Genomic DNA, 25,688 nt, shown 5'->3' with positions numbered 1-25,688 from the left:
ACGGGTGGGTGGGTGGGTGGGTGGCAAAGATACACGTGGCGTCAGGCAGTATCACGAGGTTGAGTTGTGGAGGTGGTGGAGCGTACCACTGTGCCATGGGGGTGTTACATGTGGCGTCAGGCAGCATCACGAGGATGAGTTGTGGAGGTGGTGGAGCGTACCACTGTGCTATGGGGGGGGGGGTGTTACAGGTGGCGTCAGGCAGTATCACGAGGATGAGTTGTGGAGGTGGTGGAGCGTACCACTGTGCTATGGGGGTGTTACATGTGGCGTCAGGCAGTATCACGAGGATGAGTTGTGGAGGTGGTGGAGCGTACCACTGTGCTATGGGGGTGTTACATGTGGCGTCAGGCAGTATCACGAGGATGAGTTGTGGAGGTAGTGGAGTGTACCACTGTGCTATGGGGGTGTTACATGTGGCGTCAGGCAGTATCACGAGGATGAGTTGTGGAGATGGTGGAGCGTACCACTGTGCTATGGGGGTGTTACATGTGGCGTCAGGCAGTATCACGAGGATGAGTTGTGGAGGTGGTGGAGCGTACCACTGTGCTATGGGGGTGTTACATGTGGCGTCAGGCAGTATCACGAGGATGAGTTGTGGAGGTAGTGGAGCGTACCACTGTGCTATGGGGGTGTTACATGTGGCGTCAGGCAGTATCACGAGGATGAGTTGTGGAGGTGGTGGAGCGTACCACTGTGCTATGGGGGTGTTACAGGTGGCGTCAGGCAGTATCACGAGGTTGAGTTGTGGAGGTGGTGGAGCGTACCACTGTGCTATGGGGGTGTTACATGTGGCGTCAGGCAGTATCACGAGGTTGAGTTGTGGAGGTGGTGGAGCGTACCACTGTGCTATGGGGGGGGGGGGTGTTACAGGTGGCGTCATGCAATACCGCAAATGTTGAGTTGTGGAGGTGGTGGTGGGGGGGGAGGTGATACCACATTTGGTTGCATATCGGAGCGTACCACTGTGCTATGGAGGGGGGAGAGGGGTGTTACATGTGGCGTCAGGCAATACCACAAATGTTGAGTTGTGGAGGTGGTGGTGGGGTGGGGGTGATATCACATTTGGTTGCATATCGGAGCGTACCACTGTGCTATGGGGGTGTTACATGTGGCGTCAGGCAATACCACAAATGTTGAGCTGTGGAGGTGGTGGTGGGTGGGGTGGGGGTGATATCACATTCGATTGCATATCGGAGCGTACCACTGTGCTATGGGGGGGGGAGGGGGGGGGTGTGTTACATGTATCGTCGGACAGTACCACGAGGTTGTGGGGGTCCATGGAGTCGACCGCGTCGAGGAATGCGTTCTGCACGCGCTGGTAGTCGCGCGAGTGGACGAAGCGGAAGAAGTGCAGCCCCCCACGGCTCTCCACCAGCTCCATGCCAATGCCTGCGCCCATACACGCGGAGACGAGCGGCAATGATTCTCCCCCCACCACCCACCCACCCACCCACCCCCCCCCAATGACCGCGCTCATCCAGCAGCGGATTGATCACTGCTGCTGCTGCTGATGATGATGCTGTTGATGATGACGATGCTGCTGCTGCTGATGATGACGATGCTGTTGATGATGATGCTCTTGATGCTGCTGCTGCTGCTGACGATGCTGTTGATGACGATGCTGTTGATGAGGCTACTGATGATGATGTTGTTGATGCTGCTGCTGATGACGATGCTGTTGATGACGATGCTGTTGATGAGGCTACTGATGATGTTGTTGATGCTGCTGCTGCCGCCGCTGCTGCTGACGATGCTGTTGATGACGATGCTGTTGATGCTGCTGCTGCTGATGATGATGCTGTTGATGACGATGCTGCTGCTGCTGATGATGCTGTTGATTATGATGCTGCTACTGATGATGAAGATGCTGATAATAATGATGCTGCTAATAATGTCACTGCTGCTGCTGCTGATGATGATGTTGAAGATGCTACCGAAGATGACGATGTTGCTGCTGCTGATGATGACGATGCTGTTCATGATGATTCTGTTGATGCTGCTGCTGCTGATGACGATGCTGTTGATGATGATGCTGTTGATGCTGCTGCTGCTGATGATGATGCTGTTGATGACGATGCTGCTGCTGCTGATGCTGTTGATTATGATGCTGCTACTGATGATGAAGATGCTGATAATAATGATGCTGCTAATAATGTTACTGCTGCTGCTGCTGATGATGATGCTACCGAAGATGATGATGTTGCTGCTGCTGAAGATGATGATGATGCTGATGATGCTGCTGCCGATGCTGCTGCTGCTGATGATGATGATAATGCTACCGAAGATAACGATGTTGCTGCTGCTGCTGAAGATGATGATGATGATGATGCTGATGATGATGCTGCTGCCGCTGCTGCTGCTGCTGATGATGATGATGCTACCGAAGATGACGATGTTGCTGATGCTACCGAAGATGACGATGTTGCTGCTGCTGAAGATGATGATGATGCTGATGATGCTGCTGCCGATGCTGCCGCTGCTGCTGCTGCTGCCGCTGCTGCTGATGATGATGATGCTACCGAAGATGACGATGTTGCTGCTGCTGAAGATGACGCTGCTGCTGATGCTGATGAGTGAAGTTGCGGGGTTACCCGTGCGTCCGGGGCGAGGCCACGTGTCCTTGGGCACCGTGAGCCACGTGTGGCGCCGACAAGGCTGGTTGTGCCTCCTCCTTCTCCTGCACCACGGGGCACCGCGTCCGGCGCGGCGCAACGGTTAACAACAACAACAACAATTTTTTATTTAAAGCTTTCGTGACTGCAGGGATTCGTGTTCTTGGTTCTCTCGGTAAAGTCACCACCACGTGGAAGGGAAAGCGATAAAATAATAGAAATATGAAAAAAAATTAAATTCGCGCGACGTTTTCGACTGCGACACACAAAGCAGCAATCATCATCAGGTGTGAAAACCACGGCAAGAAAGTTTGAAAAAAGTGGCGGGTTTTTTTTTTTTTAAACGTTAGCACCACGGAGAGCGATTTGGCAGTTTGTTCAGATGGACGAGTCCATCTATGTTCGGAAAAGAGGAGGGGGGAGCACAAAAGAATGGATGAGGTCTGAAAGCCACCGTAAGCGTGAACAATCAATTACCGAAAGAACCAAGAATAACAACAACAATACCAACAACATATTCTTGGTTCTTTCGGTAAAGTCACGTATAAGGGAAACGATAAAATAATAAAAATATAAAACAATAAAATCAGCACGACGTTTCGACTGCAACACAAGCAATCATCATCAGGTGTGAAAACCACAGCAAGAACATTTGAAAAAAGTGGCGGTTATTTTTAACGTTAGCACCACGGAGAGCCATTTGGCAGTTTGTTCTCGATGGACGAGTCCATCTATGTTCGGAAAAGAGAGGGGGGAGACGAAAATAATGGATGCGGTCTGAAAGCCACCGTAAGCGTGAACAATCAATTACCGAAAGAACCAAGAATAACAACAATACCAACAACATATTCTTGGTTCTTTCGGTAAAATCACGTAGAAGGGAAACAATAAAATAATACAAATATAAAACAATAAAATCAGCACGACGTTTCGACTGCAACACAAGCAATCATCATCAGGTGTGAAAACCACAGCAAGAAAATTTTTAAAAAGTGGCGGTTATTTTTAACGTTAGCACCGCGGAGAGCGATTTGGCAGTTTGTTCAGATGGACGAGTCCATCTATGTTCGGAAAAGAGGAGGGGGGAGCACAAAAGAATGGATGAGGTCTGAAAGCCACCGTAAGCGTGAACAATCAATTACCGAAAGAACCAAGAATAACAACAACAATACCAACAACATATTCTTGGTTCTTTCGGTAAAGTCACCACGTAGAAGGGAAACAATAAAATAATAAAAATATAAAAAAAATGAAATTCGCGCGACGTTTTCGACTGCGACACAAAGCAGCAATCATCATCAGGTGTGAAAACCACAGCAAGAAAATTTGAAAAAAGTGGCGGGTTTTTTTTTTTAAACGTTAGCACCATGGAGAGCGATTTGGCAGTTTATTCAGATGGACGAGTCCATCTATGTTCGGAAAAGAGGAGGGGGGAGCACAAAAGAATGGATGAGGTCTGAAAGCCACCGTAAGCGTGAACAATCAATTACCGAAAGAACCAAGAATAACAACAACAATACCAACAACATATTCTTGGTTCTTTCGGTAAAGTCATGTATAAGGGAAACGATAAAATAATAAAAATATAAAACAATAAAATTAACACGACGTTTCGACTGCAACACAAGCAATCATCATCAGGTGTGAAAACCACAGCAAGAACATTTGAAAAAAGTGGCAGTTATTTTTAACGTTAGCACCACGGAGAGCGATTTGGCAGTTATTCAGATGGACGAGTCCATCTATGTTCAGAAAAGAGGAGGGGGGAGACGAAAATAATGGATGCGGTCTGAAAGCCACCGTAAGCGTGAACAATCAATTACCGAAAGAACCAAGAATAACAACAACAATACCAACAACATATTCTTGGTTATTTCGGTAAAGTCACCACGTATAAGGGAAACGATAAAATAATAAAAATATAAAACAATAAAATCAGCACGACGTTTCGACTGCAACACAAGCAATCATCATCAGGTGTGACAACCACAGCAAGAAAATTTGAAAAAAGTGGCGGTTATTTTTAACGTTAGCACCACGGAGAGCGATTTGACAGTTTGTTCAGATGGACGAGTCCATCTATGTTCGGAAAAGAGGAGGGGGGAGACGAAAATAATGGATGCGGTCTGAAAGCCACCGTAAGCGTGAACAATCAATTACCGAAAGAACCAAGAATAACAACAACAATACCAACAACATATTCTTGGTTATTTCGGTAAAGTCACCACGTAGAAGGGAAACAATAAAATAATAAAAATATAAAACAATAAAATTTGCACGACGTTTCAACTGCAACACAAGCAATCATCATCAGGTGTGAAAACCACAGCAAGAAAATTTGAAAAAAGTGGCGGTTATTTTTAAACGTTAGCACCACGGAGAGCGATTTGACAGTTTGTTCAGATGGACGAGTCCATCTATGTTCGGAAAAGAGGAGGGGGGAGACGAAAATAATGGATGCAATCTGAAAGCCACCGTAAGCGTGAACAATCAATTAAGCCCCGAAATGGTTTATCAAATCCTTCCAATGATTGCTAAGCCAGAATCCATCTTCTCGGTTGAAATTGTCTCTGTGTTTGTACATGTGGATAGCCTCATGAACGAATCTCTCATGGTAGCCAACGACTATCACAACAACACCAACCAATATCATAACATCATCAACAAAAATAACACCAATTATCATATCAACAACAACAATAATACCAACAACTATCATAACAACAACACCATCAACAATAATACCAACAGCACCGACCACTATCACAGCAACGCCGGCCTTCATAGGTGCTGCTGCTACTCGCTACTGACAGCACTTGCCCCGACAGTCTGTTAGAGGCTACACGGGGGACCTTTGTCTTAACGCACGTGCGTGTGTGTGTGTGTCTGTACCTGTTGGCGTCTCCCATCACAGCCCGGGCTCCAAAAAAACGCTTGAGTTCATTATCTGGGTTCAAGTGCCTGAAACGGGGAACAAAGATTTCACCACAACAACCACAAACAACCACCACCAACCAATAATAACAACAACCGCCATTCGCCACGAAGTGGCGGTGACGTCACCACGTCGCTTGTGCCAGGCTACGTGCACGTTGAGGCCTATGTGAAGTGTTGAATGCCCGCTGGCAGGAGGTCACGGGGCAGACCCAGCAGGTGCCACGGGTCGACAGAATGAGATGACCGGCAGATGCACCACCTGTGCCCCCTACTGTGCCAGGTTAGGTGCAGGAGGACACGGGACAGACCCAGCAGGTGCCACAGGTCGACCGAATGAGATGACCGGCAGATGCACCACCTGTGCCCCTACTGTGCCAGGTTAGGTGCAGGAGGACACGGGACAGACCCTGCAGGTGCCACGGGTCGACCGAATGAGATGACCGGCAGATGCACCACCTGTGCCCCCTACTGTGCCAGGCTAGGTGCAGGAGGACACGGGACAGACCCTGCAGGTGCCACGGGTCGACCGAATGAGATGACCGGCAGATGCACCACCTGTGCCCCCTACTGTGCCAGGCTAGGTGCAGGAGGTCGTGGGACAGACCCTGCAGGTACCATGGGTCGACTGACTGAGATGACCGGCCAATGCACCACCTGTGCCCCCCTACTGTGCCAACTTTCTGTGCTTTAGCCACCCGGCGCTCCGCTCGTTGTTGTGAGCGTCGCTCCTCTGCCCTCCGTTGTTGTTGCTGGCGGGCGACTGCCTCCAACTGCCCAGCAGCGTCCTTCACGAGCCTCCTCCACGACCACAACAGCCACCAACAGCCACAACAACCACCACAACCACAACAACGACATAAGAGACTATAACCTCGGCAATCCACAACACCACCACCACCACGATAATACTACAAACAACAAGACTACCACAACCACTACCACCACAAACAATACAACCACAACCGCCACACAGCACGTACACACAACCAACGGAACCACACGACCACCACCACCACCACAAACAACACAACCACAACCTCCATACAGCACGTACACACAACCACCGTAACCACACCACCACCACCACAAAAAACACAACCACAACCTCCATACAGCACGTACACACAACCACCGTAACCACACCACCACCACCACAACCACCATAAATAATAAAACTACAGCCTCCACACAGCACATACACACAACCACCGTAACCACACCACCACCACAACCACCATAAACAAAACTACAGCCTCCACACAGCACATACACACAACCACCGTAACCACACCACCACCACAACCACCATAAATAATAAAACTACAGCCTCCACACAGCACATACACACAACCACCGTAACACCACCACAAACCATTACGAGGTGCGCGTTCCACGTTATAACGCGATACAACAGACTCCCATTGGCAATCTACACCGCCATCACCACAGCTAATGCAGGTGTACTTATTTGAGGCCGAGTCGACCTAGGAGAGGCCCAGGACTGGTTCAGATGATCGTCGCTGGTATTGGCCGGGAGCGGGAATCTAACTCGGGCTGCCAGGTTCGTAGCGCAGCGCGCTGACCGTTGCACCACCGCTCCTCATTAACACCACCGCTCCCCATTAACACCACCACCGCCACCACCATCCCCACCTCGACCAGTAGCAGCAGTAGCAACACCACCGCCACCACCGCCACCACCATACCCACCTCTACCAGTAGCAACAGTAGCACTAATAACACCAACACCACCACCGACACCGCCACCACCGACACCTCTACCAGCAGCAGCGGTAGCACTAACAACACCACCACCACCACCATCCCCACCTCTACCAGTAGCAGCAGTAGCAACACCACCACCACCACCACCGCCACCACCATCCCCACCTCCACCAGTAGCAACAGTAGCACTAACAACACCGCCACCACCACCACCATACCCACCTTTATCAGGAGCAGCAGCAACACCACCACCACCCCCACCTCCACCAGTAGCAGCAGTAGCACTAACAACACCACCACCACCGACACGTCCACCACCGCCACCACCGCCACCACCCCCACCTTTATCAGCAGCAGCACCACCACCACCACCATCCCCACCTCTACCAGTAGCAGCAGTAGCACTAACAACACCACCACCACCGACACCGCCACCACCACCACCGCCGCCACGGCCACCACCATACCCACCTCTACCAGTAGCAGCAGTAGCAACACCACCACCACCACCGACACCACCACCACCGCCACCACCATACCCACCTCTACCAGTAGCAGCAGTAGCACTAACAACACCACCACCACCACCACCGACACCGCCACCACCGACACCTGTACCAGTAGCAACAGTAGCAACACCACCAACGCCACCACCATACCCACCTCCACCAGTAGCAACAGTAGCACTAACAACATCACCACCACCACTACCATCCCCACCTCTACCAGTAGCAGCAGCAACACCACCGCCACCGCCGCCACCACCGCCGCCACCACCGCCACCACCACCGCCACCAACACCACCACCGCCGCCGCCGCCACCACGGGCCCTCACCTGTGCTCGACGTTCAGGAGCTGTCGGTGTCCGTGGGGGGCGCCGCACGGCTGCGGCTGGCCGCGCGAGCTGGGGGGGTGCTCCCCGTCGTCGTCCGCGCCCCCGTTGCGCCCCGCGGCCTCCCAGGGCGGCGACGACGACGACGATGACGTCGACACGGCCTGCGTGGCGACAAAGGCACGGCCGGGGGGGCGATGCGCCGAGCATCCTCCGCCAGCGATACGCGGGAGGGTCGCGGGTTCGATCCTGACCCCCATGACCCCCGACCCCCGACCCCCGCCACCGACGACGCCCGCCGGGTATCTCGGTATATATGAAAGGCAAAGTTGTGATTGTGTGTGTGTGTGTCTGTCTGTTCAAAATGTTGAGCGTACTTGCAGACATGCAGCAAACTTGAAATTTTGCCATGTGGGTACTTTCCAGGCTGTACACCATGCAACAATTATTAAAATACACTTGTGTGGATTTCGATTGAAAGCTTTCGTGACTGCAATGATTCATCTTCTTTGGTTCTTTCGGTAAAGTCACGTAGAATCGGAATAAAATAATAAATTGATAAAATAAAATAACACAATAATATTCTCACGTTTCGGCCACAACACAAGCGGCCTTCATCAGGTGAAGGGACGAGACTGTCTGGTAGGACAGCGCTGGAGTGACAGACAGTCTCGTCCCTTCACCTGATGAAGGCCGCTTGTGTTGTGGCCGAAACGTCGTGAGAATATTATTGTGTTATTTTATTTTATCAATTTATTATTTTATTCTCATTCTACGTGACTTTACCGAAAGAACCAAAGAAGACACTTGTGTGGGTTTTTTTCGAGAGGGGGATGGGGGGGACCTCAAAAATGCATTTATTTTTTGCACGGCAAGTGAGCTGTGACGTCAAATCTGTCACGTGACCCGCACACGTGGAAGCCTAACGCATTGTAGTGTAGTGGTTAGCGTGCTGTCTGTGTGTGTCTGTCTGTGTGGGTGTGTGTATCTGTGTGTGTATCTGTGTGTGTGTGTCTGTGCGTGTGTATCTGTGTGTGTGTGTATCTGTGTGTGTGTGTCTGTGTGTGTGTGTATACGTGGGTGTGTGTATCTGTGTGTGTGTGTATCTGTGTGTGTGTGTCTGTGTGTGTATCTGTGTGTGTGTGTCTGTGTGTGTGTAGCGGTTGGCGCTACGCCGCGCTACGAACCCGGCGACCCGAGTTCGATTCCCGCTCACGGCCACCCCCGGGGACGTTTTTTTTTTACCGGTCCTGGGCCTCCCCTAGGTGTGTGTGTGTTGTGTGTGTCTGTGTGTGTCTCTGTGCCTGTGTGCGTGTGTGTTGTGTGTGTCTGTGTGTGTCTCTGTGCCTGTGTGTGTGTGTTGTGTGTGTGTGTGTTGTGTGTGTCTGTGTGTGTCTCTGTGCCTGTGTGTGTGTGTGTTGTGTGTGTCTGTGTGTGTCTCTGTGCTTGTGTGTGTGTGTGTTGTGTGTGTCTGTGTGTGTCTCTGTGCCTGTGTGTGTGTGTGTTGTGTGTGTCTGTGTGTGTCTCTGTGCCTGTGTGTGTCTCTGTGCCTGTGTGTGTGTGTGCCGGCAATGCGGAGGAACTGGGGCAAGGGTCATGAAAGACTTCATCTGTTGAGTCTATGCGCAGTGTTGAGTCTATGAGCAGTGTTGAGTCTATGGTGCAGTGTTGAGTCTATGGGCAGTGATGAGTCTATGGGCATTGATGAGTCTATGGTGCAGTGTTGAGTCTATGGTGCAGTGTTGAGTCTATGGGCAGTGTTGAGTCTATGCGCAGTGTTGAGTCTATGGGCAGTGGTGAGTCTATGCTGCAGTGCTGAGTCAATGGGCAGTGTTGAGTCTATGGTGCAGTGTTGAGTCTATGGGCAGACTTCTTTGGTTCTTTCGGTAAAGTCACGTAGAATGAGAATAAAATAATAAATTGATAAAATAAAATAACACAATAATATTCTCACGACGTTTCGGCCACAACACAAGCGGCCTTCATCAGGTGAAGGGGGCGAGACTGTCTGGTAGGACAGCGCTGGAGTGAGAGAGCCACGTTCAGATCACGGCTTTTAAGCTGTGTGAGAGGAACAAAGAGCCTTGACACAGGAATTAGCATAAAATTTAGCATTGAAATGGCTGAATGATTAGCTTGTGACTGGTCACAGAAATAGCTATGTTAAAAGTTAAAGCATACACATCCGCAGAGGCACCCATTGTTAAAAGGAATTAGCATAGAATTTAGCATTGGAATAGCTAAGTTAAGGCATACACATCCGCAGAGGCACCCCTTGACAATGGGATTAGCATAGAATTTAGCATTGAAATGGCTGAGTGATTCGCTTGTAACTGCTACAGAAATAGCTACGTTGAAGTCAGAGCATACACATTCACCGAGGCACTTAGTACAAATCAAACAGGAGAATTTAGCATTGAAATAACTAGGCGAATTTAGCATTGAAATAACTGGGTGATTTGCTAGTGACTGGTCACAGAAATGACTACACATCTGAGCTATTCACAGTACTATATAGTGAACCAATAAAAACTAAATTATAAATTACCTTCATGTTATCAATAAACTCTATGTTCTCCAATCAGCTAAGCTACCAACCATAAGTCGTTATATATCACAATGCTATATGGCGAAAAAATGGGTGGATTCTTACCCTCAAATTTCCATACCACGGATAGCTATGGGCCCCGTTCAGACGGACGAGTTCGTCCATGGTCGGAACAGAGGAGGGGGAGAGAGACAGCTGCGAGGCCCTAGTATGCTCCATGTTGTAAACCATACCATTAACCGTGGTGTGAGAGGTATTAAGAGGCAATGCTGGCGAAAGAGCTGCGGTCTGAAGGACATCGTAAAATTACAATTAATTAAGAACAGAAATGATTTAACACATCTTTCCAGTGGTTACTAAGCCTGAATCCATCTTCTCGGTTGAAATTGTCTCTGTGCTTGTATATGTGAATGGCCTCATGAACGAATCTCTCATGGTAGCCGGTTGGTTTGCAAAGAACCTCCGTCTTGGAGAAGTCAATGTCATGTGAGCCCACTGAATTGTAACAGTGGTCTGCCACGGCAGAGGAGTTCGTCTTACCGTGTTTCAAGTCTGCTTTATGTTCGCGGATGCGGTCCGAGATATGTCTTTTGGTTTCTCCAATGTAGCTACTACCACAGAGGCACTTTAGTTTGTAAACGCCTGGGTACTGTATGTCTGGAAGAGCATCTTTTACAGATGGAACTAAATCACGGATTTTGTGTACTGTGTTGAATCGGACCTGGATCTTGTGTTTATTCAGGATTTTGGAGATCTTTTTAGTGACCCCTGCAATGTAGGGTAAGGTGATGGTTTTGAGTGGCTCCACAAGAGGATCCTTCTTCATGACTGGAGTGATGGCTTTGCGGATTGTGTAGTCGGAGTAGCCATTAGCCCTGAGAGCCTGGTGTACGTGCTTGAGTTCACTGGTAATGTGTTCCTGGTCGGAAATGCATTGGGCTCTATGGTATAGAGTCTTGATGAGGCAGTTCTTCTGGGATGGATGGTGGTGGGAATCCGGTTTCAAGTAAGCATCTGTATGGGTAGCTTTCCTGTAGACAGAGTGGCTCATTGAACCATCATGTCTCCTTTTAATTAAGACATCCAGAAAGGGTAGTTTGCCATCTTTTTCGACCTCCATGGTAAATCTGATGGCTGGGTGTATGGAATTGATGTGGTCGCGGAATTGGTCTAGAGCAGGCTGGCCATGTGGCCAGATGACAAAGGTGTCATCAACGTACCTCTTCCATAAGGTCGGGCGTAGAGTGGCAGTCTGGATGGCGTCAGTTTCAAATTTTTCCATGAATACGTTGGCTACAACCGGAGATAGGGGGGAGCCCATTGGGGTGCCCTCAGTTTGTTTGTAGAAAGTTCCATTCCAGGTGAAGTATGTGTTGGTTAAGCAATGTCTCACCAGGGGGGGTACATCAGTATGCAGTCCTTGATGAACCAGGTCTTCAATGATAGCGATGGTGTCAGGTACCGGGACTTTGGTGAACAAGGACACCACATCAAAACTGACAAGCAGGTCGTTTGGGGACAGGGAAATGTCTTTGATTGTCGATACCAGGTGAGTAGAATTTAGTACCGCAGAGGTGGTTTTTCCAGTGAAAGGTCGCAGTATATCAGCCAGAAAAAAATCAGACTTACACGCACCGAACTCGATCAGTTAGACAAGACACTCTACAAATCACACTTAAAATTGACAGCAACAATGTCTACATCGGATTGGGAACATGTAGACAATATGACTACCTCTTCGGCTGCCACTATGTCGAACAAATGTAGGGACAATTTGATTTCCAAATTCAATCACCTCTCCAGCAAAAAATCGGATCCACACACCGAAAAGATAGACGTCAACAAAGTCGTAATTAATCGCAGTAACAGTTCCATTTCTGATGGTCTGAAATCCGTTTTAGCTAAAGGTCTAAACTTTGCTGTCACACCGAGACACTTACCGGTTAATGATATCATTGCCCATGTTGACGTTGCACTCAAGGGCTTGAGTCACATCTCTGCAGACGTAGCAAGATCTGAAATCGCTGCAACCCTCAAAAACGCTAAGTTGCCACCCAGCAACATCAGCAAAGACGAACGTTTTGAATTATCTCAATTAAAAAAGAGGGATGATATTGTCGTTCTCTCAGCCGACAAAGGCAATGCCACTGTCATCATGGACAAAACAGAATATAACAACAAAATTCAAGAACTACTCAACGATGGCAGCTATACAAAAATAAAAAGAGATCCCACCAACAGCCTGGTCACCAAAACGAACAAAATTATCTCTGATTCAACAGCATTAATTGATGAGATCAAACAGTTCTCGTTGAAACCCTCTGCTGCCAGACCACCAAGATTATATGGCCTTCCAAAGATACACAAAGAAGATACACCCCTTCGTCCCATTGTCTCTACTATCAGCTCCCCCACCTACAAACTGGCACGTTTTCTGGCTGATATACTGCGACCTTTCACTGGAAAAACCACCTCTGCGGTACTAAATTCTACTCACCTGGTATCGACAATCAAAGACATTTCCCTGTCCCCAAACGACCTGCTTGTCAGTTTTGATGTGGTGTCCTTGTTCACCAAAGTCCCGGTACCTGACACCATCGCTATCATTGAAGACCTGGTTCATCAAGGACTGCATACTGATGTACCCCCCCTGGTGAGACATTGCTTAACCAACACATACTTCACCTGGAATGGAACTTTCTACAAACAAACTGAGGGCACCCCAATGGGCTCCCCCCTATCTCCGGTTGTAGCCAACGTATTCATGGAAAAATTTGAAACTGACGCCATCCAGACTGCCACTCTACGCCCGACCTTATGGAAGAGGTACGTTGATGACACCTTTGTCATCTGGCCACATGGCCAGCCTGCTCTAGACCAATTCCGCGACCACATCAATTCCATACACCCAGCCATCAGATTTACCATGGAGGTCGAAAAAGATGGCAAACTACCCTTTCTGGATGTCTTAATTAAAAGGAGACATGATGGTTCAATGAGCCACTCTGTCTACAGGAAAGCTACCCATACAGATGCTTACTTGAAACCGGATTCCCACCACCATCCATCCCAGAAGAACTGCCTCATCAAGACTCTATACCATAGAGCCCAATGCATTTCCGACCAGGAACACATTACCAGTGAACTCAAGCACGTACACCAGGCTCTCAGGGCTAATGGCTACTCCGACTACACAATCCGCAAAGCCATCACTCCAGTCATGAAGAAGGATCCTCTTGTGGAGCCACTCAAAACCATCACCTTACCCTACATTGCAGGGGTCACTAAAAAGATCTCCAAAATCCTGAATAAACACAAGATCCAGGTCCGATTCAACACAGTACACAAAATCCGTGATTTAGTTCCATCTGTAAAAGATGCTCTTCCAGACATACAGTACCCAGGCGTTTACAAACTAAAGTGCCTCTGTGGTAGTAGCTACATTGGAGAAACCAAAAGACATATCTCGGACCGCATCCGCGAACATAAAGCAGACTTGAAACACGGTAAGACGAACTCCTCTGCCGTGGCAGACCACTGTTACAATTCAGTGGGCTCACATGACATTGACTTCTCCAAGACGGAGGTTCTTTGCAAACCAACCGGCTACCATGAGAGATTCGTTCATGAGGCCATTCACATATACAAGCACAGAGACAATTTCAACCGAGAAGATGGATTCAGGCTTAGTAACCACTGGAAAGATGTGTTAAATCATTTCTGTTCTTAATTAATTGTAATTTTACGATGTCCTTCAGACCGCAGCTCTTTCGCCAGCATTGCCTCTTAATACCTCTCACACCACGGTTAATGGTATGGTTTACAACATGGAGCATACTAGGGCCTCGCAGCTGTCTCTCTCCCCCTCCTCTGTTCCGACCATGGACGAACTCGTCCGTCTGAACGGGGCCCATAGCTATCCGTGGTATGGAAATTTGAGGGTAAGAATCCACCCATTTTTTCGCCATATAGCATTGTGATATATAACGACTTATGGTTGGTAGCTTAGCTGATTGGAGAATATAGAGTTTATTGATAACATGAAGGTAATTTATAATTTAGTTTTTATTGGTTCACTATATAGTACTGTGAATAGCTCAGATGTGTAGTCATTTCTGTGACCAGTCACTAGCAAATCACCCAGTTATTTCAATGCTAAATTCGCCTAGTTATTTCAATGCTAAATTCTCCTGTTTGATTTGTACTAAGTGCCTCGGTGAATGTGTATGCTCTGACTTCAACGTAGCTATTTCTGTAGCAGTTACAAGCGAATCACTCAGCCATTTCAATGCTAAATTCTATGCTAATCCCATTGTCAAGGGGTGCCTCTGCGGATGTGTATGCCTTAACTTAGCTATTCCAATGCTAAATTCTATGCTAATTCCTTTTAACAATGGGTGCCTCTGCGGATGTGTATGCTTTAACTTTTAACATAGCTATTTCTGTGACCAGTCACAAGCTAATCATTCAGCCATTTCAATGCTAAATTTTATGCTAATTCCTGTGTCAAGGCTCTTTGTTCCTCTCACACAGCTTAAAAGCCGTGATCTGAACGTGGCTCTCTCACTCCAGCGCTGTCCTACCAGACAGTCTCGCCCCCTTCACCTGATGAAGGCCGCTTGTGTTGTGGCCGAAACGTCGTGAGAATATTATTGTGTTATTTTATTTTATCAATTTATTATTTTATTCTCATTCTACGTGACTTTACCGAAAGAACCAAAGAAGATGAATCATTGCAGTCACGAAAGCTTTAAATCGAAATCTATGGGCAGAGTTGAGTCTATGGGCAGTGCTGAGTCTATGGTGCAGTGTTGAGTCTATGGTGCAGTGTTGAGTCTATGGGCAGTGTTGAGTCTATGCGCAGTGTTGAGTCTATGGGCAGTGATGAGTCTATGCTGCAGTGCTGAGTCAATGGGCAGTGTTGAGTCTATGGTGCAGTGTTGAGTCTATGGGCAGTGTTGAGTCTATGGGCAGTGTTGAGTCTATGGGCAGTGCTGAGTCTATGGTGCAGTGTTGAGTCTATGGTGCAGTGTTGAGTCTATGGGCAGTGTTGAGTCTATGGTGGAGTGTTGAGTCTATGGTGCAGTGTTGAGTCTATGGTGCAGTGTTGAGTCTATGGGCAGTGTTGAGTCTCTGGGCAGTGTTGAGTCTATGGTGCAGTGTTGAGTCTCTGGGCAGTGCTGAGTCTATGGTGCAGTGTTGAGTCTATGGGCAGTGTTGAGTCTATGGGCAGTGTTGAGTCTCTGGGCAGTGTTGAGTCTATGGTGCAGTGTTGAGTCTATGGGCAGTGTTGAGTCTATGGTGCAGTGTTGAGTCTATGGTGCAGTGTTGAGTCTATGGGCAGTGTTGGGTCTATGGACAGTGTTGAGTCTATGGGCAGTGTTGAGTCTATGGTGCAGTGTTGAGTCTATGGTGCAGTGTTGAGTCTATGGTGCAGTGTTGAGTCTATGGTGCAGTGTTGAGTCTATGGTGCAGTGTTGAGTCTATGGGTAGTGTTGAGTCTATGGGTAGTGTTGAGTCTATGGGCAGTGTTGAGTCTATGGGTAGTGTTGAGTCTATGGGCAGTGTTGGGTCTATGGGCAGTGTTGAGTCGATGGGCAGTGCTGAGTCTATGGTGCAGTGTTGCATATTTGGGCAGTGTTGAGTCTATGGTGCAGTGTTGAGTCTATGGTGCAGTGTTGAGTCTATGGTGCAGTGTTGAGTCTATGGGCAGTGATGAGTCTATGGGCATTGATGAGTCTATGGTGCAGTGTTGAGTCTATGGTGCAGTGTTGAGTCTATGGGCAGTGTTGAGTCTATGGGCAGTGTTGAGTCTATGGTGCAGTATTGAGTCTATGGGCAGTGTTGAATATCTGGGCAGTGTTGAGTCTATGGTGCAGTGTTGAGTCTATGGTGCAGTGCTGCTTAATGTACAGGGAAAGTTTATGCCAGTGGAATGAGCTCTCTCTCTCTCGCTCTCCTCCGTTCCTTCTAAGCAGGCCGCCAAGCCTCCAACAACGCCTCAGGCGAGTGAAGGAGGCCGAACATCCGCTCATTCGTGTCCGAAGGTGACCCGCGGCTTGCAGTTTGCATCACCTGCTCCTTGGTCTCCTTCACGGCCCGCTTCTTCCTCCTCCTCACCTTCTTTGCACCTCCCTGCACACAAAGATAAAGGTGTCCCCCCACCACGGTGTAGGCTCAACAGCGAGCAGCAGGGCACGATGTTTACTACACAACACAGCACCAGGTAACTCATTTGAGGCTGAGTCGACCTAGGGGAGGCCCGGGACCGGTTCAGATAATCGTCACTGGTGTTGGCCGTGAGCGGGAATCGAACTCGGGTCGTCGGGTTCGTGGCGCATCGAGCTAACCGCTGCACCGCCGCTCCCCATGCGACCGCACACACACACAGTGACACACACAGTGACACAGTGACACAGTGACACACACAGTGACACACACAGTGACACAGTGACACATACAGTGACACAGTGACACAGTGACACACACAGTGACACACAGTGACACACACAGTGACACACACAGTGACACACACACACAGTGACACACACAGTGACACAGTGACACACACAGTGACACACACAGTGACATAGTGAAACACACAGTGACACACACAGTGACACACAAAGTGACACACAGTGACACACAAAGTGACACACAGTGACACTGACACACACAGTGACACAGTGACACACACAGTGTCACAGTGACACACACACAGTGACACACACACAGTGACACACATACAGTGACACACACACAGTGACACACACAGTGACACACACACAGTGACACACACAGTGACACACACAGTGACACACAGTGACACACACAGTGACACACACAGTGACACAGTGACACACACAGTGACACACAGTGACACACACACACAGTGACACACACAGTGACACAGTGACACACACAGTGACACAGTGACACACACAGTGACACACACAGTGACACACACAGTGTCACAGTGACACACACAGTGACACACACACACAGTGACACACACAGTGACACACACACAGTGACACACACAGTGACACACACACACAGTGACACACACACACAGTGACACACACAGTGACACACACAATGACACAGTGACACACACAGTGACACATACACACTTGACACACACAGTGACACACACAGTGACACACACAGTGACACACACACAGTGACACACACAGTGACACAGTGACACACAGTGACACACAGTGACACACACAGTGACACACACACTTGACACACACAGTGACACACACACACACAGTGACACACACAGTGACACACACAGTGACACACACAGTGACACACACACTTGACACACACAGTGACACACACAGCGACACACACAGTGACACACACACACAGTGACACATACACACAGTGACACACACAGTGACACACACACAGTGACACAGTGACACACACAGTGACACAGTGACACACACAGTGACACACACAGTGACACACACACACAGTGGCACACACACAGTGACACACACACACAGTGACACACACACAGTGATACACACAGTGACACAGTGACACACACACACAGTGACACACACACACAGTGACACACACACACAGTGACATACACACAGTGACACACACACAGTGACACACACACACACAGAGACGCACACACACACACAGTGACACACACACAGTGACACACACACACACACAGTGACACAGTGACACACACACACAGTGACACACACAGTGACACACACAGTGACACACACACAGTGACACACACAGTGACACACACACACAGTGACACACACACAGTGACATACACACAGTGACACACACACAGTGACACACACAGTGACACACACACAGTGACACACACACACAGTGACACACACACAGTGACACACACAGTGACACACAGTGACACACACACAGTGACACAGTGACACACACAGTGACACACACACACACAGTGACACACACAGTGACACAGTGACACACACAGTGACACAGTGACACACACACAGTGACACACACAGTGACACACACACAGTGACACACACACAGTGACACACACAACAACAACAACAACCGCCATTCGCCACTAAGTGGCGGTGACGTCACCACGACGCTTGTGCCAGGCTATGTGCACCCTGAGGCCACGTGAAGTGTCGAACGCCCGCTGGCAGGAGGTCACAGGGCAGACCCAGGTGCCACGGGTCGACTGACTGAGATGACTGGCTGATGCACCACCTGTGCCCCCTACTGTGCCAACCTGCTGTGCTTTAGCCACCCGGCGCTCCGCTCGCTGTTGTGAGCGTCGCTCCTCCGCCCTCCGTTGTTGTTGGAGGGCGACTGCCTCCAACTGCCCAGTAGCATCCTTCACGAGCCTCCTCCACAGAGGCCGATCTTGACACCGCTGGTACCAGTCATCGGCAAGTCCACTCAGCTCCACGTCCTCCTGTACCACATCACTCCATCTCTTCTCTAGCCCGTGCCGCGCCCGCTTAGCCCCCTCAATCCGGCCAAACAAAAGCTGTTTCGGCATGCGGTGGCTGGGCATGCGGGCTACATGACCCAGCCATCGCAGCCTTGCCTGCCGGAGGAGCTCACCGATGGGACCCTGCCCAGATCTTTCAAGGATTTGTTAGCTCCTCACACAATCCAGTCTGGTTAAACCCAGGAACGGATCGTAGGCAGGCCAGCCTAAATGTTTCTAACCGGCGAAGATGTTCCATTAGGGGGGTCCACGTTTCGCAAGCGTAGAGAAGGGAGGGAATGACCGTGGCCGAGAAGACCTGAAGCTTAGTGCGGAGCGACAGACCAGGTAGCTTCCACACAGCGTTATGCAACCGATGAAAAGATATTGCCGCTCGACTGATTCGGAGTGAGACCTCTGCTGTTAAACTGGAGCCAGTCATAAGCACACTGCCCAGGTATGGGAAACTCTCCACTCTCTCCACAACTGCCCCATCACCGATTGGGAGTTGTGGGGGTGGAGTGTCCGATGGTACAAAATACCCAGGCAGGTGCTTAGTTTTGGTGGGGCTGATGGTAAGGCCCCACCTCTTAGTGGCACGCTCCAGTCTCAGCAGCAGCGTCTCCAACTCCTCCTCTGACTGAGCAGCTATTACCAAGTCATCAGCATACATAACGTGGTTGAGCAATAGGGAGCCATCCCTTGACCGCACCCGGGCATCGATTAGCCTCCCATTATATCTGTACCATATGGAGATTCCCCCGGTACAGCTATTGAAGGCTTCACGAACTACGTGGTCAAAATAGATGTTAAATAATGTGGGAGCCAGAGGACATCCCTGTCGCACCCCAAGGTGTACAGGGAATGGCTCTGACTCCCGGCCACGTAGTTTTACCCGCGCCCGCTCACCATCATGAAGGTCCTTAATGATCGTGAGCAGAGGGTCAGGTACTCCAAAAGCACGAAGAACGACCCAGAGCCCAGGCCTACTGATGGTATCATAGGCCTTGACCAGGTCAATAAAGCAGAGATGTAGGTCTTGTTGGAATTCCCTACACCTCTGCTGTAGCAGACGGACAGAAAATATGGCATCTGTGCAGGACCGCCCTTTCCTGAAACCGCATTGGGGCTCCGCAAGCCTCTCCTCAGCGTGCCTGGCAAGGCGATGCTGAATAATCCTTGCCAGGACCTTTCCCGGCACACTGAGGAGTGAGATGCCCCTGTAGTTGTTACAGTCTGTGCGGTCCCCCTTCTTAAAAAGGGGGACCACCAGGGCATCCTTCCAATCCTGCGGAACCCGTCCAGTGGTCCAGACTGTTGTTATGATGTCATATAGGGCAGTCTGTGCACAAACGCCACCCCCCCTCAGCATTTCGCTTGGGAGATCATCTCTGCCCGCTGCCTTTCCTGGTCTCAGACTCCGGATCACCTTCAATACTTCCTCAGCAGATGGCACCTCAGCCAGCCACTCACAGGGGGTGACTTCATACAATATTTGAGGCACCGCAGCCTCAGCAGGGTCATCCTCACTTTGTGCCACGAGGTTTTCCTGGCTGAGGGATTTTCCCTCCCCCAGGACCTCACAGAAATGCTCAGCAAATCTGCGAACCTGTTCCTGGGGGTCGGAAATTGGATCACCGTTTTTTCCCCTAATGATGGTAATAGGTGTGGCGCTGCAGGTTACTTTTTTGATGGAGTTAAATAGAGATTTGTGATCACGGGCCACTGAGGCAGACTCCATCTCCTCAGCAACCCGCGACCACCACCCATCCTTGCAGCGCCTCACGGCTCTCCGAACCTCCGAGCGAAGGCTGCGGTAAGCCTCCTCATTCTCTGATGTGGGATTCTGTAGCCGATGACAGTGGGCCTGTCGCTTTTTCTCAACCATCGTGAACAACTCCTCTGTCATCCAGGGTGTCTGGGGAGGTCTGGACCGCGTACCCAAAGCAGCCATTGCAGCTGCATGAGTCACAGTCCTAAACCTCGCCCATTTACCCTCGACATCAGGAGGAGTCGGGGACGATGCCAATCCCAGCCGCAAGCGATGATGAAATTCTCGCTTGCAACTTTCATCAGATAACTGAGACCAGGCCACTTTAGGTTGGAATGGGGTCCTGGGTGTACACCCACCACCGGAGTGGAAGAATGGCAGGCGCATCTTACAGATGACTAGTCGATGGTCAGAGGGCAGATCAGCTCCACGGTAGGTCCTGGTGTCAAGGACATGGGCTCGCATTCGCTGGTCCGTCACTATGTAGTCCAGCAGATGTTCTTGCTTGGACCCGGCATGCATCCATGATGTTGTGTGGATGCGCCGATGCCGGAACAGCGTGTTGGTAATTACAAGCCCATGGGCTGCACAAAAATCTAGCAGCCTCCTACCGTTGTTATTGAGCTGATCTGGCCCATGCCCTCCAATCACTCCAGACCAGGTGCCAGTATCATGACCAACTCGGGCATTGAAGTCACCCAACATGATGACTGTGACACACACACACAGTGACACACACACACACACACAGTGACACACACACTGTGACACTCACACACAGTGGCACACACACAGTGACACACACACACAGTGACACACACAGTGACACAGTGACACACACACACAGTGACACACACACACAGTGACACACACACACAGCGACACACACACACTGACACACACAGTGACACACACACACTTGACACACACAGTGACACACACACAGTGACACACACACAGTGACACACACAGTGACACACACACAGTGACACACACACACAGTGACACACACAGTGACACACACACAGTGACACACACAGTGACACACACAGTGACACACACACACAGTGACACACACAGTGTGACACACACACACTTGACACACACAGTGACACACACACAGTGACACACACAGTGACACACACACACAGTGACACAGTGACACACACACACACACAGTGACACACACACACAGTGACACACAGTGACACACACACACTTGACACACACAGTGCCACACACACAGTGCCACACACACAGTGACACACACACAGTGACACACACACAGTGACACACACACAAGCCCACGCACCCTTAGGGCCAGGCTTCCCTCCTCCGTTGCCCCAGGTGTCTGTGTGTGGCTCCGGTTCTCGCCTCCACCCTCTTCATGACCATCCACCTCCTCCTCCTCCTCCTCACCCAGCTGCATGCGTTACAAACACAGAGCAGGAGGAGAACAATGAACATTAAGGGCTGCCGTGGTGGCTAGGAGATGTTAACTACCTCGCCTTGTACACAGGAGGTCGTGGGTTCGATCCCGACCCTAACAACGCCTGCTGCTGTATATTTGGAGTCTGCGTATCTCTCTCTCTCTCATCATCATCATCACGGTGGCTAGGAGATGTTAACTACCTCGCCTGGTACACAGGAGGCCGTGGGTTCGATCCCAACCCTGACGACGCCTGCTGTAGATTTGGAGTTTGCGTGTCTCTCTCTCAACAAGGGCAACACAAATTGTCCATTTGTTTGTGTTTCTCCCATGCGATGGGCCTTTGTGGGATGGACGTTGAGGTTTATAAGGGGCACAGGGTGACCAATGAGTTCTGAATTGGTCTTGTAATAAGGTAGGTCATGACAAAGGGTTGGCAGGTGTGTAGTGGTGAGTATAGTAGTGGTCAGTGTAGTGGTCAGTGTACTAGTGGTGAGTGTACTAGTGGTGATTGTCTATTTGTTTGTGTTTCTCCCTTGCGATGGGACTTTGTGGGATGGACGTTGAGGTTTATAAGGGGCACGGGGTGACCAATGAGGTCTGAATTGGTCCTGTAATGAGGTAGGTCATGACAAAGGTTTGACAGGTGTGTAGTGGTGAGTATAGTAGTGGTCAGTGTAGTGGTGAGTGTACTAGTGGTGAGTGTACTAGTGGTGATTGTCTATTTGTTTGTGTTTCTCCCTTGCGATGGGACTTTGTGGGATGGACGTTGAGGTTTATAAGGGGCACGGGGTGACCACCAATGATGTCTGTAATAAGTTAGGGCACTGACAAGGGGTTAACGGGGGGGGGTCACTCCCATCTCACCAGGCAGAAGCGGTTGACGGGGTGAGCTCCGAACCCCCTATTGCTGTCTGCCGCCCCAGTCTCCTCCACCTCGTCCTCCACCTCGTCCTCCACCTCCTCGTCCACCGCCGGGCCCCCCAACTCCTCCTGGGCACGCCCGCCCTTCAGCTTCCGCAGGGCACGAGATGACATCGTGGGCACTTCCTGCACGCTCGCTCGCCTGTGTGCGTCTGTGTGTGTGTCTGTGTGTGTCTGTGTGTGCCTGTGTGTGTCTGTGTGTGCCTGCGTGTGTCTGTGTGTGTCTGTGTGTGTGTCTGTGTGTGCCTGCGTGTGTCTGTGTGCCTGTGAGTGTCTGTGTGTGCCTGTGTGCGTCTGTGTGTGCCTGTGTGTGTCTGTGTGCCTGTGTGTGTCTGTGTGTGTCTGTGTGTGCCTGTGTGTGCCTGTGAGTGTCTGTGTGTGTCTGGGTGTGTCTGTGTGTGGAGGTGGATGGGGGGTGGAAGGGGGTGGACGGGACGGGAGAGAAGGAGGCAGAGAGGGAGTGCGAAGCATTAGAGCATTGCGAGATGTCTTCCTCTCTCTCTCCGAGTCGTCCTCTCTGAGTCATCCTCTCTCTTTCTCTTAGTCGTCCTCTCTCTCTGAGTCGTCCTCTCTCTTTCTCTTAGTCGTCCTCTTTCTCTTAGTCGTCCTCTCTCTCTCTCCCTCTGAGTCGTCCTCTCTCTGAGTCGTCCTCTCTCTGAGTCGTCCTCTCTCTGAGTCGTCATCTCTCTCCAAGTCGTCCTCTCTCTCTGAGTCGTCCTCTCTCTCTCTGAGTCACCCTCTCTCTCTGAGTCGTCCTCTCTCTCTCTGAGTCGTCCTCTCTCTGAGTCACCCTCTCTCTCTGAGTCGTCCTCTCTGAGTCACCCTCTCTCTCTGAGTCGTCCTCTCTGAGTCATCCTCTCTCTTTCTCTTAGTCGTCCTCTCTCTCTGAGTCGTCCTCTCTCTTTCTCTTAGTCGTCCTCTCTCTCTGAGTCGTCCTCTCTCTCTCTGAGTCGTCCTCTCTCTGAGTCGTCCTCTCTCTGAGTCGTCATCTCTCTCCAAGTCGTCCTCTCTCTCTGAGTCGTCCTCTCTCTCTCTGAGTCACCCTCTCTCTCTGAGTCGTCCTCTCTCTCTCTGAGTCGTCCTCTCTCTCTGAGTCACCCTCTCTCTCTGAGTCGTCCTCTCTGAGTCACCCTCTCTCTCTAAGTCGTCCTCTCTCTCTCTGAGTCACCCTCTATCTCTAAGTCGTCCTCTCTCTCTGAGTCACCCTCTCTCTCTCTGAGTCGTCCTCTCTCTCTCTGAGTCACCCTCTCTCTCTAAGTCGTCCTCTCTCTCTGAGTCACCCTCTCTTTCTGAGTCGTCCTCTCTCTCTCTGAGTCACCCTCTCTCTTTCTGAGTCGTCCTCTGTCTCTGAGTCCTCTGTCTCTCTGAGTCGTCCTCTCTCTCTCTCTGAGTCACCCTCTCCCTCTCTGAGTCGTCCTCTATCTGAGTCACCCTCTCTGAGTCGTTCTCTCTCTCTTTGAGTCACCCCTTCTCTCTGAGTCGTCCTCTCTCTCTCTCGCCACTGCGTTACGAACCCGACGGTCTCGAGTTCCCACTCCCCTCAGACTAAACAAAACCGGTGGTGACTCGGTCGGGCGGAGGGGGGGGGAGAGACAAAGGCGGCCGGTAACTCGCCGGCAACGCCCCACCACCGCCGCCAGCGCATCGACTATTATTTTAAGGCTGAGTCGACCTAGGGGAAAGGAACTCAACATTTCCACGCTCGCCCGCCCGCCCGCTCGCTCACCGAAGTCACAACAGCAGCGCCTGGACAGGACACGCGCGTACAGTGCGCTACTGTACACCGCTCGCAGCGTACAGTGCAGTGGGGGGGGAGGTGGGCCGTGCACCACCCTGCGTACAGTGCGCCACTGTACACCGCTCGCGCGTACAGTGCAGGGCTGTGCGTCGCCGGCGTACAGTCGCGGACTGTATGCCGCGCGCGCACAGTGCGCAACTGTATACCTACCGCGTACGGTGCGCAACTGTGTGCCACGCACGTACAGTGCCTCACTGTATACCTACCGCGTACAGTGCGGCTCGCGCGCCGCTCTTCGCACTGTACGCGTCGCTTCCTGTTTGGCTGCGGCGACGACGACGTCGCAAAGGATTGTGGGGGACAGGGGAGGGGGCGAGGGACCCGCTCGCCGTGACGTCACCACCGGCGGAGCATGGGTGACATGACGTCATCGCCGCATGTCAGGGTTGGTGGATCACGGAGAGATGGGGGTGCGAAATTTCCCTCTCTCTCTCTAGCCGTGGGTGGGCGTTAGGGAGGAGCCGTGGCCCCTGAGATACATAGAGAGAGAAAAGAGCTTTGTAGCTTTTCGGATTCCTCCGGTTATGAATGAAAATTCTAATTCTGAACAAATATGTATTCTGAGAGGGCGACTATAGCACTAATGTGGACTCATCTCCATCTGTTCCACACTCGCTTCGTCGATTGAGTGTGTGAGTG

At 50.5% G+C, this 25,688-nt stretch overlaps 1 protein-coding gene across 1 annotated transcript in view; it reads right to left on the bottom strand.

The window, feature by feature from the left end:
- TCF25 (TCF25 ribosome quality control complex subunit) overlaps positions 1 to 25,363 on the bottom strand; it is a 64,647-nt gene extending 39,284 nt beyond the window's left edge. The window contains exons 1-8 of the mRNA XM_032979564.2: positions 25,256 to 25,363; positions 23,195 to 23,643; positions 22,211 to 22,321; positions 16,733 to 16,792; positions 8,113 to 8,273; positions 5,508 to 5,576; positions 2,595 to 2,680; positions 1,262 to 1,392 (exon numbers count right to left, since the gene is read on the bottom strand). Coding sequence (XP_032835455.1) covers positions 1,262 to 1,392; positions 2,595 to 2,680; positions 5,508 to 5,576; positions 8,113 to 8,273; positions 16,733 to 16,792; positions 22,211 to 22,321; positions 23,195 to 23,365 — 789 coding nt within the window. The 5' untranslated portion in view covers positions 23,366 to 23,643; positions 25,256 to 25,363. The remainder of the gene's footprint in view (positions 1 to 1,261; positions 1,393 to 2,594; positions 2,681 to 5,507; positions 5,577 to 8,112; positions 8,274 to 16,732; positions 16,793 to 22,210; positions 22,322 to 23,194; positions 23,644 to 25,255) is intronic.
- Between the last annotated feature and the right edge of the window lie 325 nt (positions 25,364 to 25,688).

This window comes from Petromyzon marinus, chromosome 74 (assembly GCF_048934315.1).
Source record: "Petromyzon marinus isolate PM22_M1 ecotype Great Lakes invasive population chromosome 74, UKy_Petmar_22M1.pri1.0, whole genome shotgun sequence".
NCBI classification, from domain to species: Eukaryota; Metazoa; Chordata; class Hyperoartia; order Petromyzontiformes; family Petromyzontidae; genus Petromyzon; species Petromyzon marinus.
Note: the sequence above shows the minus strand (reverse complement) of the source record. Positions and strands in the feature narration are given on the sequence as shown.